The following is a 25,034-nucleotide window of genomic DNA, read 5'->3' on the forward strand; positions in this document are numbered from 1 at the left end:
GAAGTGTGTGTTTTCTGGTCATTTTTGTTTATTTGAGTAAGAAAGTGTGAAGTGCCGCCTGACGCAGCGGCCGCAGTATTTACAGTTCATCATTGCGCATCAGTCCGTCTCCGCTCGTCCGGCCGCCGCAAACCTTTAAATATTTAAAATATGTACAGTCCTCCATGATCAGTGCGTCTGCGGGCACCGCTGCGGTTAAAAACACACACTCTCACACACACACACACACACACACACACACACACACACACACACACACAGGTACAGTTCAGACGGAGGTGATGACGATCATCAGGTGAGGGGAGATGCTGGAGATCTGGCTGAGCAGATCCGGAGCCAGGCGGGACAGGTGACTCTCCGAAAACTCACACGGCGGGAAAATCTGCAGGACGAACGCCGGCTGCGGAGAACACAGGCTAGCGTTAGCATCAGCAGCGCACATCACTACATCATCACAGCTACAATCCACGATACATCTAGATTACTTGTGTAGAGGACTTCTGGACTACTTTCAGACGATTACTCCTGAATTATACTCACATTACATCTGTGACGCTTTCTCGATTACTTTTAGATTACTTTTGTCAATTATTTCTGGACTACATTTAAATTATTTCGTATATTACTATTGGATTACATTTACATTACAGAAGTTATCCAAACACTGTACAAAGTGGACTGATGTAAAGTACTTGTGGATTACATTTAGATTACTTTTGTAGAGTACTTTTTTACTTTTGAGAATACTTTTGTAGATTGTTTGATTACAGTTAGATTACATTTGTGGAGTACTTTTTGGATTACACTTAAATTACTTTAGGATTGCATTTATACTACTTTAGTAGATTACTTTGATTACAGTTAGATAACATTTACAAAAGTAATCTAAATGCAATCTACAAAAAGTAATTTAAATGTAATCCAAAAGTAATCTGCAAAACTAATCCAACAGTTATCTACAAAAGAGCACATGTAATATAAATGTAATCCAGGTTATCTACAAAAGAGCACACATGTAATCTAACTAATCAAAGTAATCTACAGAAGTCATTTAAATGTAAAGTACTTTATTTTTTGGATTACATTTAAATTAATGTTGTAGATTGCATTTATAGTACTTTTGTAGTGATTTGTTTTGTAGTACAAAAGTAATTTAAACAGATTAGTTTTTGATTACATTTAGATTACATATGTGCTCTTTTGTAGATAACAGACTACCTTTAGATTACTTTAGTAGATTACATTTGGATTACTTTTGCAGAATATTCTTAGATTACAGTTAGATAAGATTTGCACTGTAGATCACTTTTGTGCTTCTTTGTAGATCACAGATTTGAATTAGATTTAAGATTACCTTTGTGTTTATTTCTTTAGTACTTCTGGATTACATTTGCATTAAGAGTTTTGCGTAAATGTTTACGTCACTAATGTTGAAGCAGGATATTTTATTTTAACAGAGAGAAATAAAAGATAAACAGAAGCTTCAAAATAAAGTGCAAAGGTGGACATTGAACAGTCAGTTATATAGAAAACAGCGACTTTACCAAAAAACACCAGTGAAAATCCACAGCAGTACAACTGCAGCATCACACGCTTAAACTAAAGACAGTGGAAGAGCAGATGAGCGTATTCATGCAGCACGAGTATTTCAGAAAGTACTTTAGTTCATTTACTAGTGCAGGAAAACGACTCGTCCTCCGCTAACACTTCATTTCTTTAGTCAGATATTTCCCAAGCGACGTTTACCAGCACAATGACCGCTTTCACTGTATTTCCTATAACACTAAATATTACTAAAATATTATTATCAGTAGTCAATAACTTTAAGATCTTTTCAAGCAAACCACTGTTGTTGAATGAGTTGCCTAATTACCCTAGAGAAGCCTTTAAATGTCAGGAAGCTGAACCCTGGTGTCCTGAAGAGTATCTAGTCTAATACTGTGCGCTGTCATCATGGAGAAGAGAAATGAGCTGTTTAAACTGATGTAGAGAACGGGGAAAGCTTACAAACGAAGCAACACGGCGAGTAGGATGCACTGTTGTGGTTAAGTGTAGTGTGTGTGTGTGTTGTACCTGATTAGAGCCGGGGTTGGGCACGTTGATGATGCCCGCTGCCAGCTTGGCCTGCAGGTAATTAATGAAGGCAGATTTGAGCGCCTGCGTCTGGTTCAGCACATCCTCCTGGTCCAGACCACAGGGCATCGCCAGCAGCAGACAGAAATCACTCTCACCCTGCAGAAACACACACACACACACACACACATCACCATCTAAATGTACTTATTTAAAATGTATTCGTGAGTCAGGATGGTGGGGAAAGCTAGCCACTCAACACTGGACTCAAACAATCAATACATTTCAGATTATATTATGGTCTGTCATGCGTGTTACACCAGGGGTGTCTAAAGTGACAAACTCATTTCTGTATAGTGAAGCTGCGCCTCCACACCACATACCGTCATCCTGCGAGCGACTCCCTCCAGTTGCTGCGCCTCCAGACGCATTCTCTGGACGATGCGCAGGATTCCTCCGCTCTCGGGCAGAGGCAGAGAACGCAGACCAAGAGCTTTATTTCCACACAAGAAGTGCAGTTGAACTGCTGCCGTATCGTTCTTCAGCGCCAGCAGGCCTTGCCATACAATAGGGTATTTCTGTGGAGCGAGAACAAGGTTAGAAAACAATTTCATACTCTGGGTTAAGCTGAACTCATCAGCCTTGGGTCTAGAGATGCAGTCACCAATCTCAGTCCTGGAGGGCTAATGTCCGGCAGAGTTTAGCTCTAACTTACCTCAGCACACCTGGCTGGAAGTTTCAAGTATAGCCTGATTAGCTTGTTCAGGCGTGTTTGATTAGGGTTGGAGCTAAACTCTGCATGACGTCGGCCCTCCAGGACCAAGTCTGTTTACCCTGGTCTAAAGACTTACCGTCAGAAGCTGCACCATGTTCACTGGCTGATGTGAAGCTAGCTCTACTTTAGATTCAGCTTGTGCCTGACTGGACTCTGGCTCCTGGACACCCTTTGTGTAAAGAGAAATAAGAAACCGGCATTAGCACAGCTCTAAATGAGGGCACATTTAAATCAAGATCAAGCATGTGAAACCTCACCTGTGTGGGTGTGATGCTGAGCGCAGGCTGGCTAATCCCCATTGGAGAACTGTCAGCAAACTGACCATGGGCAGGCCGTAGGTTTGTGTACAGGGCTGGATATTCAGGGAAAGACGGCCCTGCTCCTGCGGGCAGCAGCTGGACTCTCTGAGGGGAGGCCATGTGTGGCATTGCAGTACGGATAGCCAGCATGCCCTCCTTCCCCGGAGGAGACAGAGGTCTCTTCAGCTCAGAGATCTTCAAGGGCTCCTTCTCAGATGTGGCTTTCGCCAGCAGGTGTGGGCGAGGGGAGAGCGATGCCGCCATGCTGGTTGGTGTGGAGGCGGCAGGCAGGGTGTCGGACAGGTGCCCCTGGTGTAGTTCTGCCGCAGGGCGGTCGGTCTGCTGGTGGTGCAGAAGAACTCTCATGTCTCTCTGTGACATGTTGAATCGGTCGAGCTGTAAACTACTGTGGAGAGCTTCGCGATATTCTGCTGGTATGGATTCTGGTTTCAAGTGAGCCGCCGTTGGCCTTCCGTGAGTTGCATGGTAACGTCTGGCCTCTTCTTCTCCTCCGTCATGGCTTCTTGCAGTGGCTTGATTGACCTTCAGGACCATTTCCCTGTTAGCTACGGCTTGGGGAGATGTGGGACGCTGCTGGCCAGGAGCCCAGGAGGAGGTCAGGCTCTCGGAGCGAATGGCATAGTTCATCATAGATAGAGGAGGAGTGTTTACTCTCACGTCACCCTGAGGAATGTGTCCCATTGGGCCGACGCGGTGTGGCGACATCCTTCCGATGCTACCGTGAGCATTGTGTGGCGGCATGATCACTGACTGCTCAGAGTGGTGCACAGTGGAAACATACTGGGACAGAGGTAGTCCAGGCGGAAGGACCATAGACACACCTTTAGGAGACGAAGAGCCGATAGGAGATGACACTTTGGCAAAAGAAGAATGAGGGTGACCAGACTTCCTGGGAGATCGCGGCTCCTGCTTTGATGTGCCCGTAATGAACCCTACATGATTACTGGTTGCTGAGGGAAGATGTGGACTTAAAGTAGGACTCATAGTTGGAACCCAGGCAGGCTTCCCACCCTCCATGCCAAGAGACTCAGGATTATCTCCCTTCTTGGGATGCTTCATGACTATGGGGTATTCTGCAGGATGGTAACTCATGACTTGTGATGTGCCCGGAGTTTGTTGCAATATTTTAACTACTCCGCTTTGAACTGAAGAGTAAAGAGACTCGGATTTGTCAAGAGCAGACTCTTGCTTTATAGTGGAGATATTGCCTTGTGGTTTTATCGAATGTCCATGCTCTGATGCAAGTGGGTATTTTGTTGATGGTGGCTGGGAAGAAGCACTGTAAAGTTCCTGCTTGATTGGGTGCATGGACACTAGTTGCTGTGACTCCATGTCCATTGGACTAGCCGGTGGGATCTGGCTGATTTTGGCACTTATTCGCTGTGGCCCCTCCATCTTCTGGCCAGAATGACTCAGCACCACCACACCTTCTGATGTCTGAACCCGGAGTCCTGTGCTGGAGCCTGTGCTCAAAGGTGTGCTCTCTGTAATATAGCGACTAGCATCCTCCCCAACTGTTGGACCATGACAAATACTGCTTTCCTCCAAACTTGGCTGGTAAATCTGTTTGGGAGGTTGTTTCTCAAGAAAGGGGTTTCCAGTTTGAGAACTTGGCTTCTCCTCTGAGTCAAGGGGATTGCAAACTCGACTGATGACAGAAGTAGGAGTGGAAGCAATAACTGAAATCACTGACTTCTCACTGTAGATTGGTTTTATCTCTGGAGATGGTATAGAAGCAGGCTGTCGAACAACAGGTTGGGCTGAAACAGAGGATTGCCTATTATCTTGAGGAGCACTTTTGCTGGTTACCATATCTGATGTAACGTTACTGTCCCTTATAGAAACTGCATGAATGTTTCCAGGTGTAGGGCCAATTTCCAACACTGGGGCAGTTCTAGGCTTTGGAAGGACTTTACACAAATCACCTGAGCTGGCATCATGAAAAGGGGTGTCTGAGTGCAAGTTTGGGCTCTCCGTAGGGGCTGCAGAGCTCAGCGAAGGTGAGAGGACCCCAGCATCTTTCTGCTGATTTAAACGATCTGTTGGAGAAACAGTAGGCCTGCTTGGATATGAAGACAAATTCTTGAGACAAGTTCTTGTTGGAGATAGAGCGGGAGATGTATTTTTGTAGGAATAAGACTGGTATTTGGATGATGTTGGGCTTTTGCTGATGGCGAGAGATGATTTTGGGACATTTGTCTCGGTCTTAAGAGGGGACTCTGGTTCATTTGGAATGTCAGCATTAGTTAAACTTGCATCAGCTATACTGACTGGTGATCTTTCGGTGACGATTGGAAGATCTAAAGGGACTGATTCTGGTGATTTTACACTCATTTTTTCAGCATCAATAGCTGTATCTTTGACAGGTTCCTTTTTGCTTCCAGCACCCTTTTGGCCTCTGCCTTTTTTTGGAGCTTTTGCTCTACCTTTACATCCTTTCCTAGGAGTGGTTATGGTCTCCTCTTGAACAACTGCTGTGCTCACACAAGCTTCAGTTACTTTTGAACCAGACTCAAGAGCCTGCATATCAGGATCTGAATCTACAACAGAACTTAATATTTGCTCTTGTGGCAGGCTACAAGCGGTGTCTTCTGAAGTAATGGAATCTATAGCATCAGCAAGCTCTTTTTCATTAGATGGAATTGAAGGCTTTTCTTCTTCTGAGTCATGCTCTGGTTCTGTTGCCGACGAACGTGGTGCCTTTGGCAAGTTACTTTTGAATTGGATAGAAGCATCTTCTGTCAGCTTTGCAATATGCTCGACAGCTTGCTCAAGCTCCAGCTCTTGGGACCGTGAAGTGGCGTGTGGCTCCATAACTTGTGGTTCAGGAGGTAAAGCCTGCTTTTCACTATCAACATCATTCACAGCATCATTTTCAAGTTTGGTTACTAGCGTCTCATCATTCTTTGAAGATACACCAGGTGAGCTCTTTTTGGGAGAATCTTCAGTTCCAGGCTCATCTTCACTGGTTTGAAGAATTGCCTTTACTTCCGTCACATCAAGCCTGATTCGAAGGTTTTTAAGAACCAGAGAGTTTTCCTCAGTTACTGGTTTGGAACTTTCTGCTATTTTCTCAATGTTGTCGCCTTTTTTCCCAATTCCAGATACTGATATGTTTCCTGGACTTGCTCCTTTTTGTGGGAGGGGTGAAATTTTGCCTTTACCCACTTTGATTGTTCCCTCATTGCTTTTCTCGCTCCCATCCAACTCCTTTGACAGAGTTGATTTTGACCGTTCACTTTTTCCCGCTGGTACATCCTCTGGTGGTTGTCGATTCTTGGGTGGGCGTCCCCGTTTCGTGGTGTGTGGTCGAGTAACCGGCTCTACATCAGAACCCACATCTCTGTCTACACCACGTTTCCGTGCACCGCGAGGTGGCTCAGCATCTTTAGTAGCTTGTGAAACAGAGTCATCATCAATTGGTGTAGCATAGACAGATCGTACATTCCTTCGTCTTGCCCTCCCTGGCGGTGAGTTTTGCTCTGTACCTTGCTCCATCTCCGCACTGTGCACAGGAGACTTACTTAATGACTTTGAATCAGGTACGGGCTTGGATGCCTCTCCCCTTGGAGAAGATGAACGTTTCATCTTTTCCTTGTCAATGCGCTCACTTTTGCGAGTGCTTTGCTTGTCTGGAGTAGCAGGGAGAGTTGCAGTGACTGTTGTGGAAGGTGTGGCTTTAGTCTTCTTACTTCTTGACTTTGGAGGTGGAGACACCGCTTCTTCAACTGGATTATTATCAGCACATTTCTGATCCTCTGTATTGTTAGGTTCAGCCTCGGCAACAGCAGGCTCCGGATCTTTTTCTTGTTCTGCAGATACATGTGAGAGGGGGCTAGGAGACTCAGCACATTTCACTGGAGACTCAGATTCAGGTTTTGCATTACTGGTTGGAGTTTCAGTGCTTGAGAGCTGCTCTGCAACCTCTTTATTGGTGCTATGAGCACTTTCAGAGACATCGGATTTCAGTGTAATGTCCTCGACTGGGATCTTAGAATCTTGGCATTCAGAAGAGCTGGATTCTAAGGGTTTCTCAATCAAAGGCTGTAATGGGAGAACTAAGGGCTGCTCATGCTCTCTATCTTCCTCTTTCACAGACGAATCAAGCGAATTATAGGCAGGAGTATCTACACATTCTGCTTCCACAGATGGCAGGGATTCTTTGGCCACTAAAACAGGCGGTGATATTTGAGGAGCTGGAACAGGACTAGTCTGAAGGACTTGAACAGGAGTGATTGATTTGATCTCACTGTGATGGATGTTATGTTCTGTAGAATTTTGCTGATGTGTTGCCTGTTCTTGCTCTGGTGTTTTATTCCTACTGTTAGCATTTATGCTTTCTTCTTGCTTGGAATCTGGATGACTTTGTTCTTTATTCTTCTGTTGCTGTAACCTTGTTAGCTCCAAAAAGCGGCTATGAAAAAGCACAACTGGTTCTGGGTCAGGCTGCCCATCTGCTGGGCCTTGCTGAGCGTATGGATATCCAGCACCATGTTCAGGGTCTTCATGCTTTCTTTCCAGATGCTGGAGACGCCTTGAATCCTGCTCAAAAATTGAACTATACAAAAAACGTGATGCAAACAATTCTCTCCTCTCCTGTTCTTCAGGCTTTGGATCTTCTTTCCGATCTTCTATTTTGTCATCAGACTCGCTTCGCATTTTCTTCTTTCTCATGTACCATGAGGGAGTCGGTCGTGGTGTCGCCTCAACCTTTTCTGTGTCCTTTCTACTTCTGAAACTGGCAAAATGTGAATCATAATCAAGCAAAGACCAGTTGTCTTCCCTTGAGGATGACAAAGACTTTGCACGCTCTAGCAAAGCCTTGGTATCAGGTGTGATTGTCTGATCATCTGCAAAGGAACGGAATTTGTTCCTCTCTAACAGTGTTAACTTGGACTCTGACAATCTGTCGGCACGATGCCGCCCAGAGAAGGTCACAGAAGTGGAGGGTGCAGGAGAGCTGGGTTTATTCTCACGATCCTCTTCTGAGTCAGAACGTACCTCACCTGGTTCTAAATCAGGCCAGAGTTCATAATCCAGGTACTTGCGATTGAGACGTCTTTTTTCAGAACCCTGTATAAAGTCTGGTAACAAGTCTTGCTTTAGTCGAGTCTCCCAGCGCCTATGCTGCTCATCTTGTAGAGATGTACTCATCTTTGACATTTGCATCCTTTTATTGGCAATCTCCAGATCTGACTGAGCGTTATCTTCAGGTCTTAAAGACTCTTTTACATCTCTCACACCCACTTGAGTACGTGGGTCTGCATATTCACCCTCTCTTTGCTGGAGGACATGCTGAAACCTGGGAGAGCTAGTGTTATTCCACTCAGGGTCTTCACTCTTTTGCCGGACAGTTCGATAAATCCTTTCCCTCTTGGCGATCATTTCCATATCAAAGGTCTCTTGTTTCTTGGTCTTAGTTGGAGGGGAATTATCAGTTACATCCTGCGGAGGCTTGCCAACCTCATGCACAAGGCTACGGTGCTCCAGATCCTCTGCATCTGCACCTTGAGGAGTTTCTGGCTTTCCTGGTTTATCAGGCACCTTCAGCTGCTGCCGAAGCCTTCTGTTCTGCTCCATCTGTTTGCGGTAACTCTGAGAAAGGTCGATGTTTTCCAGATATTCATCCCTTAGCTTGCCATCTTTCTCGTCATTGGAAAATCGCCTAGATGCACTTGGCCCAGGGTGAGATTTTGAGTCTAAGATGTTCACCTCAGGCAACTCGGCTAGGCGTGATAATGGACCCAGAGATGACCCTTTCATGCTGTCCACCTCTTCCCTTTGACCATAATGAGAAGCACTCCTAGATTTGGAGTGTTCTCTTTTTTGGGCCTCCTTCTCTGCTTTCATGTCTATCTCTGGATCTTTTGCAAATCCCATATTTGTGGCAAAGTCAGCAGTTTGGCTTATTCCAAAACCGGGTTCCTCCTCTATACGCCCCCGTTTAACTACAATAGCTTTTCCGCTGGGATCACCGAATCGCCTTTTTCTTGCTTCAAGTCTATCAGAATCTACAAGGGAATCCCTGCCGTCACTTCCAGAGTCTGCTTTTAAATTTTTCTTAGTCTTTCCTTTGCCGTCCCTGTCCAAAGACTCACTCTTACTCTGTTCAAGTCGCTCTCCTTTTTGCGACTCAAGGCGAATCACATGGTCTGTAGGGGATGGCTCTTTCTCCTTGTCCGCTTTATGCTTCGGTCTTTCTAGGCTATCCACGTCTGAACCTTTCAGTTTCCCTGAACCCAAATCCAGACTGGCCTCCTTCTCGGCCTCAGACAGAGGTATGCTGGGAGACTGTGCTCTGCCTCTTCTCTGCTTGGTTTTCTCTCCTTTCTCTCTCTCTGCCTTCTCTTTGCGCCGACCTCTCTTTTTCTCTGCGCCACTCACTCGCTCGCCCTCACTCGGCTCCACCTCTCGCTCCAGTCCTTCCGATTTGAACTCCACTGGTGATTTCTCAGGTTTGTCGAAGGGAGCCGGGGGTGGCGAAAGTGAGCTGCAGCTTCCAGATCTCTCAGAGGAGCGTCTGTACACTCGTCTCTCGGCTTCTCGAGCCACTCGCTCAGACGGTGAGGGTGAAGCAGATGGAGTTAAAGCCCTCCGCTGATGAGACGGGCTCCATCGTCCCCGATCCGTCTCGAATCGCTCCCGCTCACGCTCCCGTTCTCGCTCCCGCTGGATGTAGCTGTACTTGGTGATGGCCTCAAACGGGTCCCTGTAGTCTCTGTATTCGCGATGGTCCTCGTGATAGCGGGGATCGAAGTGGTCTCCTTGGTAGTGATCCAACTCTGTGTACCGTTCACGACTGCGACCAGCATATTCTCGACGGGGGTCATCGGCATATATTCCGGGAGTCCTTACGTTCTCGTAGTATGCCCGCTCCGCTGGGAAGTCGTGATACGGAGTTCTCCTCTCATCTCTGACAAAACAAAGAAATAATGCAGACATGATGCAGTCAAACTGCTTGGCAATAAACAAACTAATTTCCCACTAGATGCAGCCCTCACCTCCTGTCTGACGGAATATCATAGAAGTCCCGGATGTCCTGCCCTGACGCCTGCATAGAGCGGTAGAAGGCCATCTGACTCTCCTGACTGGCAAAATCAACCTGAAATAAGAAACAAGAACATTAACTGATGAGTTTTATTGTTCATACACACTTTATTATTCATTTAAAATACTACCAGAGAACAGAACATAACCATATTACATTGATTCCAGAAGGATCATGCGACACTGATAAAATATTAGGCACACACTACATCACAGTCATAGCTTAAAATTTAAACCTTCCATACCTTAATCTTGTTTCCTCCGATCTTCCACCCTTTGGTTTCTCGAACTGCAGCTTGAGCGAAGTCAGTGTTGTTGTAGAGGACGAGCGCCATCCCTTTCAGCCTGTCGAACACCACCTGTGCAGAGGCCAGTGCTCGGTCAGACACGCGCGCACACACACACACAAACACACACACTGCATCAACACACATACCTTCACCACGGGGCCATAACGGCAGAAGTGTCGCGTCAGGTACTGCTCTGTGATATTAGACGTCAGACCATCCAACCACACACACGCCGTCGGCATACTCTTCCCAAAGCCCAGCTGCACACAACACAACAACAGGTTAAGCTTATACGGGTAGTGCTTTTACAATTATTACTGTTCCATAATCACACATCAACACACACACACACACACACACACAAACACACACTACATTAACACACACACACACACACACCTTCAGTCTGTTAGTGCCCAGATACTCTCCGTCCATCTTCTTGATAGCTTTGCACACACTGGCGATGTCCGAGTACTGCACGAAGGCATACTGGGGAACTCCGTTGACACGCTTGATGTCGATATCCTGAAATAAGGAGGAAAGAGAAAGGAAATCTTCATCAAGAGTGGTGATGGGAAACACTATTGGGGGTTTTTAAGTCAAAAATGAGCACATCCAGTCGGAAAGCCATAGTGACGCAATGTCAGGACTGAGGACACAGTGGACTCCAACATGTCAGTGCTGTCCTCATTAATACATGCAGCTAATAAATCAAGCATCTGTTAAAGGGAGCTGGTGACTGGGGGGTGTCAGCCTTATTGCACAGCTTTGCAGGGACACTTTAAGAATGATTCAAGACCAACAAGTCAATATTACAGACTTTAAGGGAGGGCTGCAGGATACTGGATAACACTGGCATGGCGATACTGAGCACAATTTCACCAGATTTCACCAGACAGCTCAGTTTGGAAAGGCTTCACCTTTATAGATTTACATTTACATTTACATTTAGTCATTTAGCAGACGCTTTTATCCAAAGCGACTTACAAATGAGGACAAGGAAGCAATTTACACCACTAAGAGCAACAATGAATAAGTACTAAAGGCAAGTTTCAGGTCTGTAAAGTCTAAGAAGGGAAGTGTTAGTAATTTTTTTTTTTTTTTTTTTTTTTTTTTGTACAGTTAGTGTGATATTCAAATAGGCAATTGCAGATTAGGAAGTGAAGTGGAGACTAAATAGTTGAGTTTTTAGTCGTTTCTTGAAAATAGCGAGTGACTCTGCTGTTCTGATGCAGTTAGGGAGTTCATTCCACCAACTGGGCAGATTGAGCGTGAGCGTTCGCGAAAGTGATTTTTTTCCTCTTTGGGATGGAACCACGAGGCGACGTTCATTCACAGAACGCAAGTTTCTGGAGGGCACATAGATCTGCAGAAGTGAGTGCAGATAAGAAGGTGCTAGGCCAGAAGTCACTTTGTAGGCAAACATCAGAGTTTTGTATTTGATGCGAGCAGCAACTGGCAGCCAGTGCAAACGGACTAGCAGCGGAGTGACATGTGCTCGTTTAGGTTCATTGAAGACAACTCGTGCTGCTGCATTCTGGAGCAGTTGAAGAGGCTTGATAGAGTTAGCTGGAAGCCCAGCTAGTAGAGAGTTGCAGTAATCCAGTTTGGAGAGAACAAGAGCTTGAACAAGGAGTTGAGCTGCATGTTCAGATAAGAAGGGTCGGATCTTTCTGATGTTATAGAGTGCAAATCTGCACGATCGAGCAGTTCTAGAAATGTGGTCAGAGAAGTTTAGTTGGTCATCAATCGTTACTCCAAGGCTTTTCACCATTTTGGATGCAGTAATGGTTGCCCCATCCATCTGGATTGAAAAGTTATGGTGTAGAGTCGGGTTGGCAGAAACTACAAGCATTTCCGTTTTTGCGAGGTTCAGCTGAAGATGATGATCTTTCATCCAGTGTGAAATATCCAACAGGCAGGCTGAGATACGAGCTGGAACCGAGGGATCATCAGGATGAAAAGTGAGGTATAGCTGGGTGTCATCAGCATAGCAGTGGTAGGAGAATCCATGTCTCTGGATGACTGGTCCTAGAGATGATGTGTAGATGGAGAAGAGAAGTGGCCCAAGAACAGAGCCTTGAGGTACCCCAGTGTTTAGATGCTGTAGGTTGGACACCTCTCCCCTCCAAGACACCCTGAATGACCTGTCAGAGAGGTAAGATCTGAACCATTGTATAACAGTGCCCGCAACGCCCAGTGACTCAAGCGTAGATAGCAGGATCTGGTGGTTGACAGTGTCAAAAGCAGCTGACAAGCAGCTGACAAGTCTAGATTGATTGGGGTGGTCCTTATCAAACACACCAGAACAAGCTAATCAAGCTCTTAACTATACTAGAAACTTCCAGGCAGGTGTGTTGAAGCAAATTGGAGTTAAAGTCAGCAGGACATCGGCCCTCTAGGACCGACTTTGGACACCCCTGCAGCAGAGCAAAGACACATATGAAATGATCAGTGCCTCACTGTGGTCAGAGAGTCTAGCAGCATTCAGGCGCACGGAAACAACTCTCTGTCGTCTGCTTGTGTAAAGATGCGATTAATGGCTCCTAAACATCATTTGCGAATGCTTCAAACTGGCCTGAAATGCTCACACAGTGACTACCCTTACACCTTCTGGATAACTATACAGTTAGGAATAGAGGAGGATGCTGAGCTTAGTTGCATTGGCCTGTACATCTTCTGAGCACTTTTCTTAGACTGACAGTAAATCAGGGAATTATTTTTGGGATAAACTATAAACGCATTTCAAGATGAGCTTCTGTTAGCCTTCTGATGGATTGTATAATCCACTACAATTACTCCTCTAGCAACATGCTTCTTCATCTGTGGCTGCTGGTCGAATATAACCCTGACCTGACACTGCAGATCCTGCGATTGGCTATTGTGGATGCACACGGTGAGATATCGATGGCGAAACCATATATTGTGCAGCCCTACTTTAAGGCCTAAGATGTTATTTTTGCAATGTACTGTAATGTGTGTGTTTATATAGCGCATGTATCGTGTATGGCCGTACACCCAAAGCACTTTGAGGGGGTAATGACCAGCACCAGTGTGCAGCTCCACTTGGATGATGCTCCGGCAGCCACAGGACAACAGCGCCAGGGCTTCACCACACACCAGCTATAGGGGGAGTGGAGAGACCGTGATAGAGCCAGTTCAGTGGATGGGGATGATTGGGAGGGCATGATGGGTAAGGGCTGATGGAGGGAGTTTGTCCAGGACACCGGGGTTACACCCCTACCCTTTACCAGAAGTGCCATGAGATTTTTCAGGAGCTCGGTTTAACATCTCATCTGAGAGACGGCGCTCACTGACAGTGTAGAGTCTCCTTCACTATACTGGGGCATTAGGACTCACACAGAGCGCAGGTTGAGCGCCCCCTGCTGGCCTCACTAACACCACTGCCAACAGCAGCCTAGTGTTCCCATGTGCTCCCCCATCCAGACACTGACCGGGCTCAGTGAGTAACTGCTCTGTGCAGCAGGGTGGTATGGCTGTGGCACGCTGGTTGTAATGAACAATAGCGCAGCTCACCACAATCTCTCCGAAGCGCTGGAAGACGTCGAGCAGCTGCTGGTAGTTGGTGGTCTTCTCTAGGTTCCCGATGAACAGCGTGCGTGTGGCCTTCGGGTGGAACTCATCGATGCGGCCGTCCAGAGGCCTAAACTCATTCTCGCTCTCCGTCTCTGTTCAGAAACACAGGTTAGCATGAGCGCCACTGCAGTTGCAGCGCAAGCAATAGAGTCAAACACGCACCGGGGCCGTTCCAGGCCGTGACCTCGATCAGCATCCCGAAGAACAGCTTCCCCTTGGACACGCTGAGCGCCTTCTCCTGGTCCTCCTGCTGCCGGAAGAACACCAGGCCGTAGCGCTCCTCCGACGCACCGTGGATCTGCACCGACGTCACCTTCCCGTACTTCTTAAACTCGTGGAACAGCCCGTCCTTCAGGCTGGTGTCTGCACAGAGAGAAAACACACACCTTTACACGTACATGCTTATGTAAACAGCACTGTGAAGATGGCAGTGTTCAAAACTGGAACCTGTAGATCTGCTCTATTATTCCTGCAGTATTCTGAATTCACGTATAAACGACTGCTGTCATCACAAAACAACTGCAGTCAGAAGGTTAGGGGTACTTTCCCATCACAAAACTATTTGTTAAGGTAAACTTAAATACATCTATTTTCTCTATAAAGACTATTCTGCCATCAAAAATTCACTGTTGCGGTTAAACAACTTTCTTGTCATCAACAGTGTTCAAACTTGTCTATTTAATTTGCTTATTTTCGTCGTAAATTAAGAAGATTGTATATTGTTTAATTATTTTGTTTAAAATTTTACGTTTGTCTCTCTAATTAGCGCTGGCCGATATTGCAAAAATGATCACGAGGTTTCATATCATTCAACATCGATAATAATTATTGAATATTATTTAACATATTCAAGAGTATTATGATTTTTTATTGACCCATTTTATTTTAATTTGCCAACATTACCAAGGCAAATATAGTTAATAATCAAAAAACAAAAATATCTGATCTCTTCATAATAAAATGAACATAAGTGCTAAAGAGACTTGATGAATAAATGTTAAAGTATGCGCAATAGTAAAGCATAAACACTGAACAATCGAAGCAAACGTTTAGGTGTGAATAATAATAATAATACAGTAAAGCTCAAACTCTGTCAACAACACAAATTATGATGCCCAAACCTGAGCAAACTGGAACCAGTCGTCATTACTCAAATACACACTGCAGCATTGCAGATAGTGAAGCTGGATGACTGCATGACCCACTATACTAAAACTCGTCAGATGGGGGGCTTGTGACTGGGATGCGCAAGAAAAGAAACCAAAAAGCCACTCTGGCGACATCCTTACAGCCTTTTACATTTACAATCTCCACACTGCGTTTCCTAAGAGGATGCCAACCGGACAAACCCTGCTGCAGCTCTGATGCGAGTGTATGGAGAGAAGTAAAGAGCGCTGCAGTGTTTGAGTGCGCTGTGTGTGTCTGCCGTTACTGTAATGTGTATATTTCATAAAGTGTGATACAGATAGGTTACTTTTATGTGCATGAATCGCAGTGCGCTCGCGGCATTCAGAGAAGTTCTGATGATTTCAACTAAGTGCGGCTGGAAAATGTGCGCTGTTCACGTGCGTGCCGCTTGCACAACATGTTCGTCATTTCCAACCTTTGTTTAATTATTTGTCGGTCATCATGGGGAAAAATATGACGATGGTAATTATCATTTTCGGGTGAACTCTGCCTTTAAAGCAGGCACAACAGAGTAAAATACGCTTGATAATTAAATATTGGGGCTGCACAAATAATCCTGCGATGCGACTACTGAGGATACATGCATTGCAATATTGATATATTCTGATTGTGTAGGAGAGAGCCGCAGCATAATATTATATAATATTCTACAAACACACACATATATATGTATATATAGTTTTTCTGAAGAGTCTTAACTGTATTCACTGAGAGAAATTAAACAACCAAATGTACAATAATACTGCGTTGTGTGATAAATTACTTATAAATATTATAATTTTATTACAAATCCTCTAAATAGATTACTTTGTGAATAATTAAACTAAATTATTTGCTGTTAAAGTAACAAATAGTGCAGTTTATGATGCTGAAATGCTTTTAAAATCCTCTTACAGTCACAGGCCTCAAAAACACTGTGAATGATCACGCCGCGACATCAATGCTGAAACCATATATTGTGCAGCTCTAATAGAAACCCATATATGCTGGAACTGATCAAGTATTTGCGAGTGTGTTTCTGAAAATAGCTCGACCTGAAGACTCTCTCAACCCCCCAGACTCAGAGAGAACACGCATGTCCACATTTACACCAATTTACAGCAGGTCAACCCGAACAACTGCTCAGATGTCAATCGCTAACGTTGGGTGTAGAGTCTAATGTTGATGATGCACTGGAAAACGCTGGGAAACTAAGCTGTCATTAGGCAACCAGGTAAGACACACACCGGGCAACTAATCAGGGCACTGGGATACAGACACAACACTGTGGTGCATTCTCAGCAGGAGGATCGCCGCTCTGGCCAATGTTTTCAGCATTTATCTTGTGCAGTACTGCAGTGTATGATGAGCAGAGCAGAGCAGTGTGTGTGTGTGGTTCACCTGTGGAGCGTGTGGGCAGGTTCTGGACTCTGATGCCGAAGCTCCTGCGCGGCTCATCGTTGTCCAGTGTTAGCGCAGTATTAGCAGGAGGAGCGTGTGTCGCCGTGGACTGCACTGAGCGCGCTCGAGAACCTTCACTGGAGCTGCTGTTGGAATCACTGCTGCCGGAACACAACAGACACACATCACAAACTACACAACACACACTCAACGTCATCACGATAGAGATGGGCAATGAGGAACATTTCTCAGAAATTATATCATGATAGGGCTGAGAGATATAACAACAACATCATATCACAATATTGGTCCTCTCATCATCTGATAACTATATAGATATATATGTGTATATTTATATATATATATGAGTGTGTGGTGTGAGATTCTGACAGTAGGATAAACCTCCACTGTTTCGCTGTATTGTGTACTGTGTTCTTTATAATGGCTGGGTAAAAACAGCAACCTTTTCCCCATTGCAGACAAAACATTTAATTTTAGCAAACATTCACAGTTAGTGGTGTCAAAATTATGGATGCACCATTCTATTGTAAACGATCTGATCTCACTACCATAATTCTGAGTATGGACCGATACAGATCCGGTCGCGATACTGTGCCGGTTATTATTAACATGATGCAGTTTCTATAGTTCTGGTGATTAACTCTAATAACACCTCTTCTTCAGTAAAATAACAGACCTACAGGCCTGCTGTATATGACAGACGGCACAATCTAAACATGATGCTCGCTATAACTATTATTAGAGCATTCATTATAACATTAATCTGATCTGTTGTGCTCCAGCTGATGTTTCCTTTTTAATATTAAGATTTTTCTTTGTAATCTGTACTGGGCTGCCATTATTGACCCTAATCATTGGTAAAATATCCTGCCCTTTAGCAAAGCCTGATATTCTCCTGCAGGTTTGAAGCAGAGTAAACTAAACCATCTGAGGTCAGTTTTACTTAATAAACACTCCCTCGCCTGAACTCGCCATGAGAGAGATGGAGAAACTGAAAGCATGTCTGAACACTTATTATTGGACTGAAAAATTTGCTATAATTTGTTGGTTATTTCAGTTTGTGTTGGTCAGTTATTTACAAAATCAACAAGAATACTTCAGGTGAAGTTCAAAACTAGGTCCTCTACAGACAGCTCTGTTAAATTACATATTAATATATAAAATGACAGTGAAATATTCTCAGCGTCAGTCTAGCCTACATTAGGCTAAATTATTTTCTGTATGTGACAATTCATACGTGGCGGGTCGTCAGATGCTACTTTGAGCACAATGAGCCAGGCTTTACTAACTATTCGCAGCAGTTAAAGTATTCCTCTGAGAAGAATAAACTCAGTGGGAGAGATGAGAGAACAGAAACTCATTGTGTGAATAATCTTACGGAGCGCAACATGATTTAGAAACAGCAAACTGCAACTCAAAATGAAGCCATTTACAGCAGAACTAAACGCATTTCTCCACCGATTACTGATATTAAAGGGAACAAACTAACAGGAGCTCTCGGTTAGTGTTTGGTGTTGTCCTGAACGCCACATGCAGCTCGTATTGTGGATGAATAGAGAATGATTGACAGGCGCAGTGGCGGGAAGTGCTGAACTGAACATGAGTTTAAGCATGTGAATATTCATCTGTGCTTCACATTACACTGTAAAATGACATTCAGGATATAGCAGCCTACGGGACAACTGTTTAGTGCCTTATTATAGGCTACCTTCATGGCTTTTGTTGGCTTATAAATGACACAGAATATCGATCAGATATGGATCAGTACCAGCAGGCCGATACCCGATCCAGCAAAAATATACGGTAGCAAACCGATATCCGATCCAAGTATTGCGACTGGTGCATCCCTTGTCTAAACTAAAGTGTTTCCTCAGTGCACTGCGATGCAGACGCAGACAATTTGGTATTGGTTCAGTAATAAATCCAAACCGGTTATTGCATGCTAATTAAAAAAAAAAAAAAACACTGTACATTGTTTACATCTGTTTCATTACTCAAATCAGGTTTATATATTGTTTACTTTCATAGATATTTATATACTTACATTTTATAATCATACTTCAGTCACTTCTGTGTGTATATGTGTATTTATGTGTATGTTGTGTATGATGTATATGTTGTGTGTATGACTTCACTGTGGACGGCAAAGTAAGAATCTCATTGTACAGGGAGACGCGTTTCCTTACTGTGCACATGACAATAAACAGTTGAATTGAATTGAATTTATGTTATTTATCTCCATGGCTCTATGTTGCAGTGGAATACTGGACAGTCTTTAGACACTCAAGTTACAGCAGAAGCCTCTATAGGGTGGAGGAACTATGACGTCAGTTTGTATGCAAAACTGCGGAGGCGAGTTAGCATTTAGCAGTTCCGGTTCTCTCATCCCAAAGTCAATGGGTTCAACTCAAGAAACTTTCACGTTTTATTCTACCACCTAAAACACATCAGCTACAGCACACACTTGAGCTCTTTTACTCAGTCTCCAGCTGATCTGGTCTGGAGCGCAGCTCGCTTGTGTTAGGCATTTGTGCGTCTGTTATTTAGGTATTTTCATGAATAGTGTTTATAGTGTTTTTCTAATTGGGAGTTCATAGTGTGTGTGGATAGTTCCTTCAGTTGTAAAGGCTGTCGAGACAGATCCATTTGTTGATCATTTATTTTAATTAAACGATATAATGAAGATCCTGCTCACCAGTGCAGCCTGCCTCTGTCCTGCTCTCAGTAATGCAAACGTGTGTGTGAATAAATGTGTAAAAACACACACATATTAGCTGCCATTTTAACATGATCAACTGATTTTCCTTCATTATTTTCTTCATCTGAACACATTTAATTTAATATTTACACTCCTCTATAAAATGTCCAGCAGATGTGCCTGTATGAGCTGCTTCTCGCTGTACTTCGTGGCAAAAGAGAATACTGAATGCTGTTCTGAGTAAAGATGGAAGCTGCAGGCATATAGACTGTCCCTCACGCCTCATTTCTGTCGTCTGTTAAGGTAAGCAGGCTGTGTGCACGCGAGAGAAACACTTATTTAAATATGTCTGATGGTATGAGGGCACTTTTATACACGCAGTTTTAAAACTTTCACAACAACCGTGCAGCAAAACAAAATGTATTTCCCAGAATACAGATCAGTTGCTTACTTTATATTCAAAGAGGCCCTTTCTAGGTGTAAAAAAATCTTTTAAACTAATGAAGACAGAGAATTTATTTGAATTATTAAGTCTGACATGTTCACTCTTCCACAATGCTGTAAATGTAAGGCTAGTGCTTAACAGGAGACAGCGCTCTAGGCTGCTGTTTAAGTGTAGATGGTGCTCTAGGCTAATGCACTAATGAGGGAGAGTGACAACGCTCACTGCACAGGAGTCATGGCATGTAGTATGCTGACATTCACATCACAAGATTAACGTGAACACAGCTAACACTGAACACTCACTTACAACTGAGGTGACGTTATTAATGATGAGAATGGGTTTCAGGCCTCAGGTCTACTGCAGGTGTTATCTGTGTTATCAGGGACAGACTAATGCCGATTGCAGGATTTGAGCCTGATTTTTGCTCGCCGACAGGTTTTAAGAAATCGACGACAAATGCCCGAGATCACAGGCAAATCGGTGCTATTGCACGCGAGTAACAATCACACAGTGTTCGAATTTCACACATCACGGACAATATATGAGAATATTCCGATGAGTCGCCGAGGCCTGTGAGATATTTGGCGTGCTGAACATCTGGAGCCGTCGCCCATACAAACCCTGCCGTGTGGAATAAGAATAACATCAGCGATCACCAACAGCCAATCAGAGAGCAGCATTCACTACTGTGTGTGTGTGTGTGTGTGTGTGTGTGTGTGTGTGTGTGTGTACCTGCAGGCCAGCGGGAGGTTGGAGGAGAAGTTAAAGCCCTCATTTCAGTTTATTTGGACCCATGAACTGGAGGAAAACTAGTGTATGTCTGACAGGAGCACTCGTGTCTGTTTGACGTTTCATACAGAAAGTTAAAACCGAAAGTTGTGGAGAGATTGCTAATTCCCTTCCACCCCAGGTGAGTAAATATGTAGATGTTCTACCCCATTAAAGGCTTGTTTCTCGTTATGTAGTTAATAACAAAAGATATTAGACGTGTTTTTGGCTGTGAGATGTAGTTTGGACAAAGTTGTCGGCGATTCTTCCTATTGTAAAGTCATGCAGTGTGAAAGCCCCTGTCGCCGATCCATCCTACAGTGTAAACAAAGCAGCGACAGAACGCCAGCCCAGATAGTCCTGCAGTGTGAACACATCTGTGACAAGACTAATCTGAACATCCAGCAGTCTATCTGTGACAAGACGACTACTACTACAGTCTGAACTCGGCATTACTGGACATCATGGGTCTCCTGAGCTTTCATAGCTATATGGCTAATGCTACGAACCCCTCGCTCCAGCATGTCATGTGGACTCTGTGGAAGTGTGTGCTGTACCTGCCGCTGCCGGTGCTGCTGGTGCTGCTGACCGAGTCGGAGCTTGAGGACTGGCTGCGGGAGCGTGACGGCGGGCCACGGCTGGGGGACAGGGCTGACCTCTTGGGTGAATGGGCAGCTTTCGGGGTCTGTCCTGTGCTCCGCTGGGGAGACGGGTGCCGCGACTGCGAGGAGTGTGAGGACCGGCTCCGCCGATGGTGATGGTATGTCCGGTCCGCCCGCCGGCCCCTGTCGTCCCGGTATGGGTCACGGCGAGCAGAGCTGGACAGGGTGAAAGAGTCACGAATGCGAGACTCGAAGTGAGCCTCCGGTGCGTCGAAGCCACTGCTGATGGTGCTAGCGGCCGGGCTGGAGCTGACCCCAGACGCAAACAGAGAGCGGTCCCGGTAGTACTCGGCGTTGTAGTGGCGTGGCCGGTCGAAGGAAGCGCTGCGCTCATGGTGTCCGTATGGGCTGTGGTCGTACGCCCGCTCCCGGCTGTCCGAGCTGCTGCTGTGAGAGAGACAGAGAGAGACACCACAGAGAGGAGGAACACACACGCTTAGAACCACGCCACACCGCTAACACTGCATCTCAACACACGCGCCTCCACAATCTAGCGGCCAGTTTAACAAGCACACGAGTCTGAGCTACGCTGAGGCGCTAGCACCGACTACACGGGTCATGCAGTGTGTCTATCCAGCGTCAGTACAGCTGACCAGCGTTTAATCTGACTGAATGAACCATGCTCGCTAACTGGCTCTGAACACTGAGGGGAATCAGACAGAACTGAAGATGGAGAGCTCTGGACAGACAGAGGGTGAACACTAACACAAGGCTCTAGGGTTAGTACAGAACAGGATGCATGTCTGGGTTAGAGAGAGAAAGCACAGAGAGGCGTAAGGCAGGGCAATACCAACCTTTTCAGAGCAGTAACTGACCCTACATATTCCCAATACAATATAGGAGGAATTTTGTGTGAGCCAAAAACGCTGATGGCGGAAAGCGGTGCTCGGGGAAAAACAGACAAGTCCTGAATCCCACAGTGCAAAAAGGCTCTTCGTCCATCCACACGCCGCCCGAGAGTTTACGATAATACAGGAACAACTATAAAAACAAACTGTCCTAAAACAAAAGAGAGAAAAATATAGCTTTCCACTGGAGACGCGAGGATAATCCGCACACAAAAACAGCTCTGCGGGACCAAAAACAAGAGGGAAAACGTAATTCCAGCACCTTTAGTTCCTCTGAACGGCAGCGGTGGGATGGCTTTAGCAAGCTCTTCTACATCCACCGAGATCAGCTAATCCAGCAAACGCCTGGCGCTCGATCTGCTAATCCACCGTGAGCTTAGATCCAACATTCAGGCAGATCTTTCCGAGACGTCTTCTGGTCTTCGGAGCTTCGGGAATATCCACACTACAGCGGCGTTTGTTTGTTCATTCATTCGCTCGATTGATCATATCCCTCTCTAAGAGCGGTGACAGGAGGATGGAGATGATGACCTGACACCGGGCGTCCAGCGGCTCCTAAATCCACAGCGGTGATACACATCCACGCGGAGCATGACACACAGTTAGCACAATGACCAATGAGTGATGGGAGAATCGTGCAAGGCAATGAGAGGGGACAGAAAGGCTCGCGGTACCTCGTATCTACTCTCCGACTTAAAATCTTGCGTTTAATCCGTCATCGGCGCATACTTCCAAGACCGCGCCGTCCAAAGGGTCGTAACATCCCAGATCTGGCCTAATATCCAAACTCACCCGTTACATCTCCACCAGCCACCGTAAAATCCAAACGGACCGGGATATTCTCCACGTGGGTAATATCCAACTCCGACGAGGGCTATGGCTCACACAGTAATCCCACATTTTGAACACACCCATCTAATCCACTCAATCTTACACCACAGAGAAGGATTAATAATTCCGTGTGCAGGAAGTCAGGCCTCAGAGAGCGCAGAGGAGCTCTAGAATCTGGTCTTAGCAATCAGCACTGTTTAACCCCACCTCAACCCCTGTATCTGACACCACAGTCCCCCTGTAGCGCAGAGGGAGCCTGCGTCCACTTACCCGTCTAGTCTGCGTTCATAGCGCCCCTCTCTGGTGTGGAGAGACACCGGAGGCCCGTACACCGGCCCCACGGTGGCCCTCGAGAATCCCGCAACCTCCCTTGTGTGACTGCTGGAGGGGGTCGCGTCCTCCAGACCCCGCACGGCGCTGGGCACGGACCCCGGCTCGTTGTAGTCGGTGCGGAGGTCCCTGTCCCCCATTTTGTTGACCGCATTGTGCGCCTTCTGAGCGCTTTTAATGTCGACGAAATCCACGAAGGCAGCGACGCCACCCTCAGAGCCGCGCTTGCGCAGGACCTTGACGCTCTCCACACGGCCAAACCTGCGGAGGAAAGAGAAACGCTGTAAACCACACAACATACAACAAAACATAAGTGTGTGTGTGTGTGTGTGTGTTCTGAAGCTCAACTCTGATAACTGGACTGACACCGTTTCAATGCACTATACTCTTCTGTGTGAAGCTGCTTTGACTAGGCTGGGCCGGAATAAGATTGTGACGGTTTGATAACCTGGGATAAAAATATCACGGTGTTGTGCTCACTGCTCTAGCATTTAATCTTTTTAAATGTCTGGGCACAAAACTAAGACTTTTATCTCCTTTGAAAACAATATATTCTGTTTTTTGAAAGATTTGTGATGTTTTGGAGCAGTAAACACTTCAGGCTTTATTATTCAAATAAATCAGTGATTTCTGCGATCTTCATTGAGTTTAAAAGCACAGGTTTCTGCACAAGTTAAAGAATTAAATTTATCTCGTTTTCCAAACCGCTGTCTAGCTTGAAGACGGTGGTATCGCCCCATGCCTAGCTCTGACACCATCTACACTGTAAAAGCGCTACAGAACTGAAGATGAACCGAGTTGATGTTTGACAGCTGACAGTGCAGCCTGCGATTAAAAAGGAACATCCAGCCCTTAAGAAAACACTGTCTTACTACAACATCAACAAGCCAACACAGCAGCTGTAGTTAAACTGAGCTGACCCCAGATGAACGGTGGTGATGGAGACGAGCACTAGTTTACTGAAGAGCTCGCTTCACAGAATAACCGCACGGCTCATTCGCGCTCAGACGTGTGATTAGCGCTGCGACCTCCCCGTTAACTTCGCGACGCGTTTTCCCACAGTTCCGCGCAGAAACGAGACGCCGGCGCGAGGATCTCCGCTGCAGCGCGAAGTTCGTTCTCCTCCGTCAAGTTTGAGGATCGGTTCCTGCTGTTGAACCGGTGAGCCCGTTAGCAGAGAGCTAACCGAGCACGCACACGGCTAGCGTCCGCTGTTCTCGCGCTCAAACGCGCGGTAAACACCGTCGGTCCCGCGGAGCTGTAGCGTGATCGTGAAGCGGAGGTTTTCTGTGGAAATGATCGCAGATTTGAGCAACTAACCCGCCGAGCTACAACTACTGACCCGCGAGGAAGCTAACTGGGTAACTCCTGCCGCCAGCGAGCTATCGGGACCACCGCAGACCGTCGAGCGCTGTTTTTCCGCCTTCCGTCGTGTTTTGACGCTCCGCCGCGGCGGTTTTAATCGTTTTTATGCGCAGTTTTCGTCCGTTTTTCCGCGTCGCGCGCTCCGGCTGTTTGTGTCTGCGCGAGGCCGAGTCTCTGCGCGCGCAGCTCCGCTTCTTGTGTAACTCACCGTTTAAAATGCTCCACAATCTTCTCCTCGCGAACATGTTCGGGTAAATTCCCCACCCAAAGGTGTCTGGTTTCCCGAACCATCCTGCGTCGACCGTGTCCCGTTCATGCACATAGGCGCTTTCGCGTCGTTTAATCTCCGGCCGTGAGGTAAAATCCACTGCTAGCTCGTGTGAGGAAAAAGATCTC

At 45.8% G+C, this 25,034-nt stretch overlaps 1 protein-coding gene across 7 annotated transcripts; it reads right to left on the reverse strand.

Moving 5' to 3' along the window:
* Nucleotides 1-10: 10 nt before the first annotated feature.
* On the reverse strand, nt 11-25,034 carry si:ch1073-335m2.2. Of its 7 annotated transcripts, none has more exons than XM_073936822.1 (15): nt 24,847-25,034; nt 23,214-23,534; nt 21,160-21,648; nt 16,671-16,828; nt 14,265-14,465; nt 14,043-14,194; nt 10,905-11,030; nt 10,652-10,765; nt 10,461-10,574; nt 10,170-10,270; nt 3,106-10,081; nt 2,925-3,017; nt 2,457-2,651; nt 2,074-2,232; nt 11-400 (listed from the first exon to the last, which is right to left on the reverse strand). In XM_073936822.1, exons 1-15 carry the CDS (start codon nt 24,927-24,929, stop codon nt 269-271), a joined length of 9,414 nt encoding a protein of 3,137 aa, XP_073792923.1. In that variant the 5' UTR covers nt 24,930-25,034; the 3' UTR covers nt 11-268. The 7 variants fall into 7 exon arrangements, with proteins under 7 accessions (XP_073792923.1, XP_002666145.2, XP_005170405.1 ...); XM_002666099.7 differs by having other exon boundaries at nt 16,671-16,831; XM_005170348.5 differs by having other exon boundaries at nt 21,160-21,651.

Source organism: Danio rerio, chromosome 22 (genome assembly GCF_049306965.1).
Source record: "Danio rerio strain Tuebingen ecotype United States chromosome 22, GRCz12tu, whole genome shotgun sequence".
NCBI classification, from domain to species: domain Eukaryota; kingdom Metazoa; phylum Chordata; class Actinopteri; order Cypriniformes; family Danionidae; genus Danio; species Danio rerio.

Coding starts and splice junctions, on each gene's coding strand:
- si:ch1073-335m2.2 (XM_005170347.5), bottom strand. CDS start 24,929: ATGGTTCGGGAAACCAGACACCTTTGGGTGGGGAATTTACCCGAACAT. Junction 21,652..23,213: donor TATGAACGCAGACTAGACGG/GTAAGTGGACGC, acceptor TCTCTCTCACAG/CAGCAGCTCGGACAGCCGGG. Junction 10,766..10,904: donor TGGGCACTAACAGACTGAAG/GTGTGTGTGTGT, acceptor TGTTGTGTGCAG/CTGGGCTTTGGGAAGAGTAT.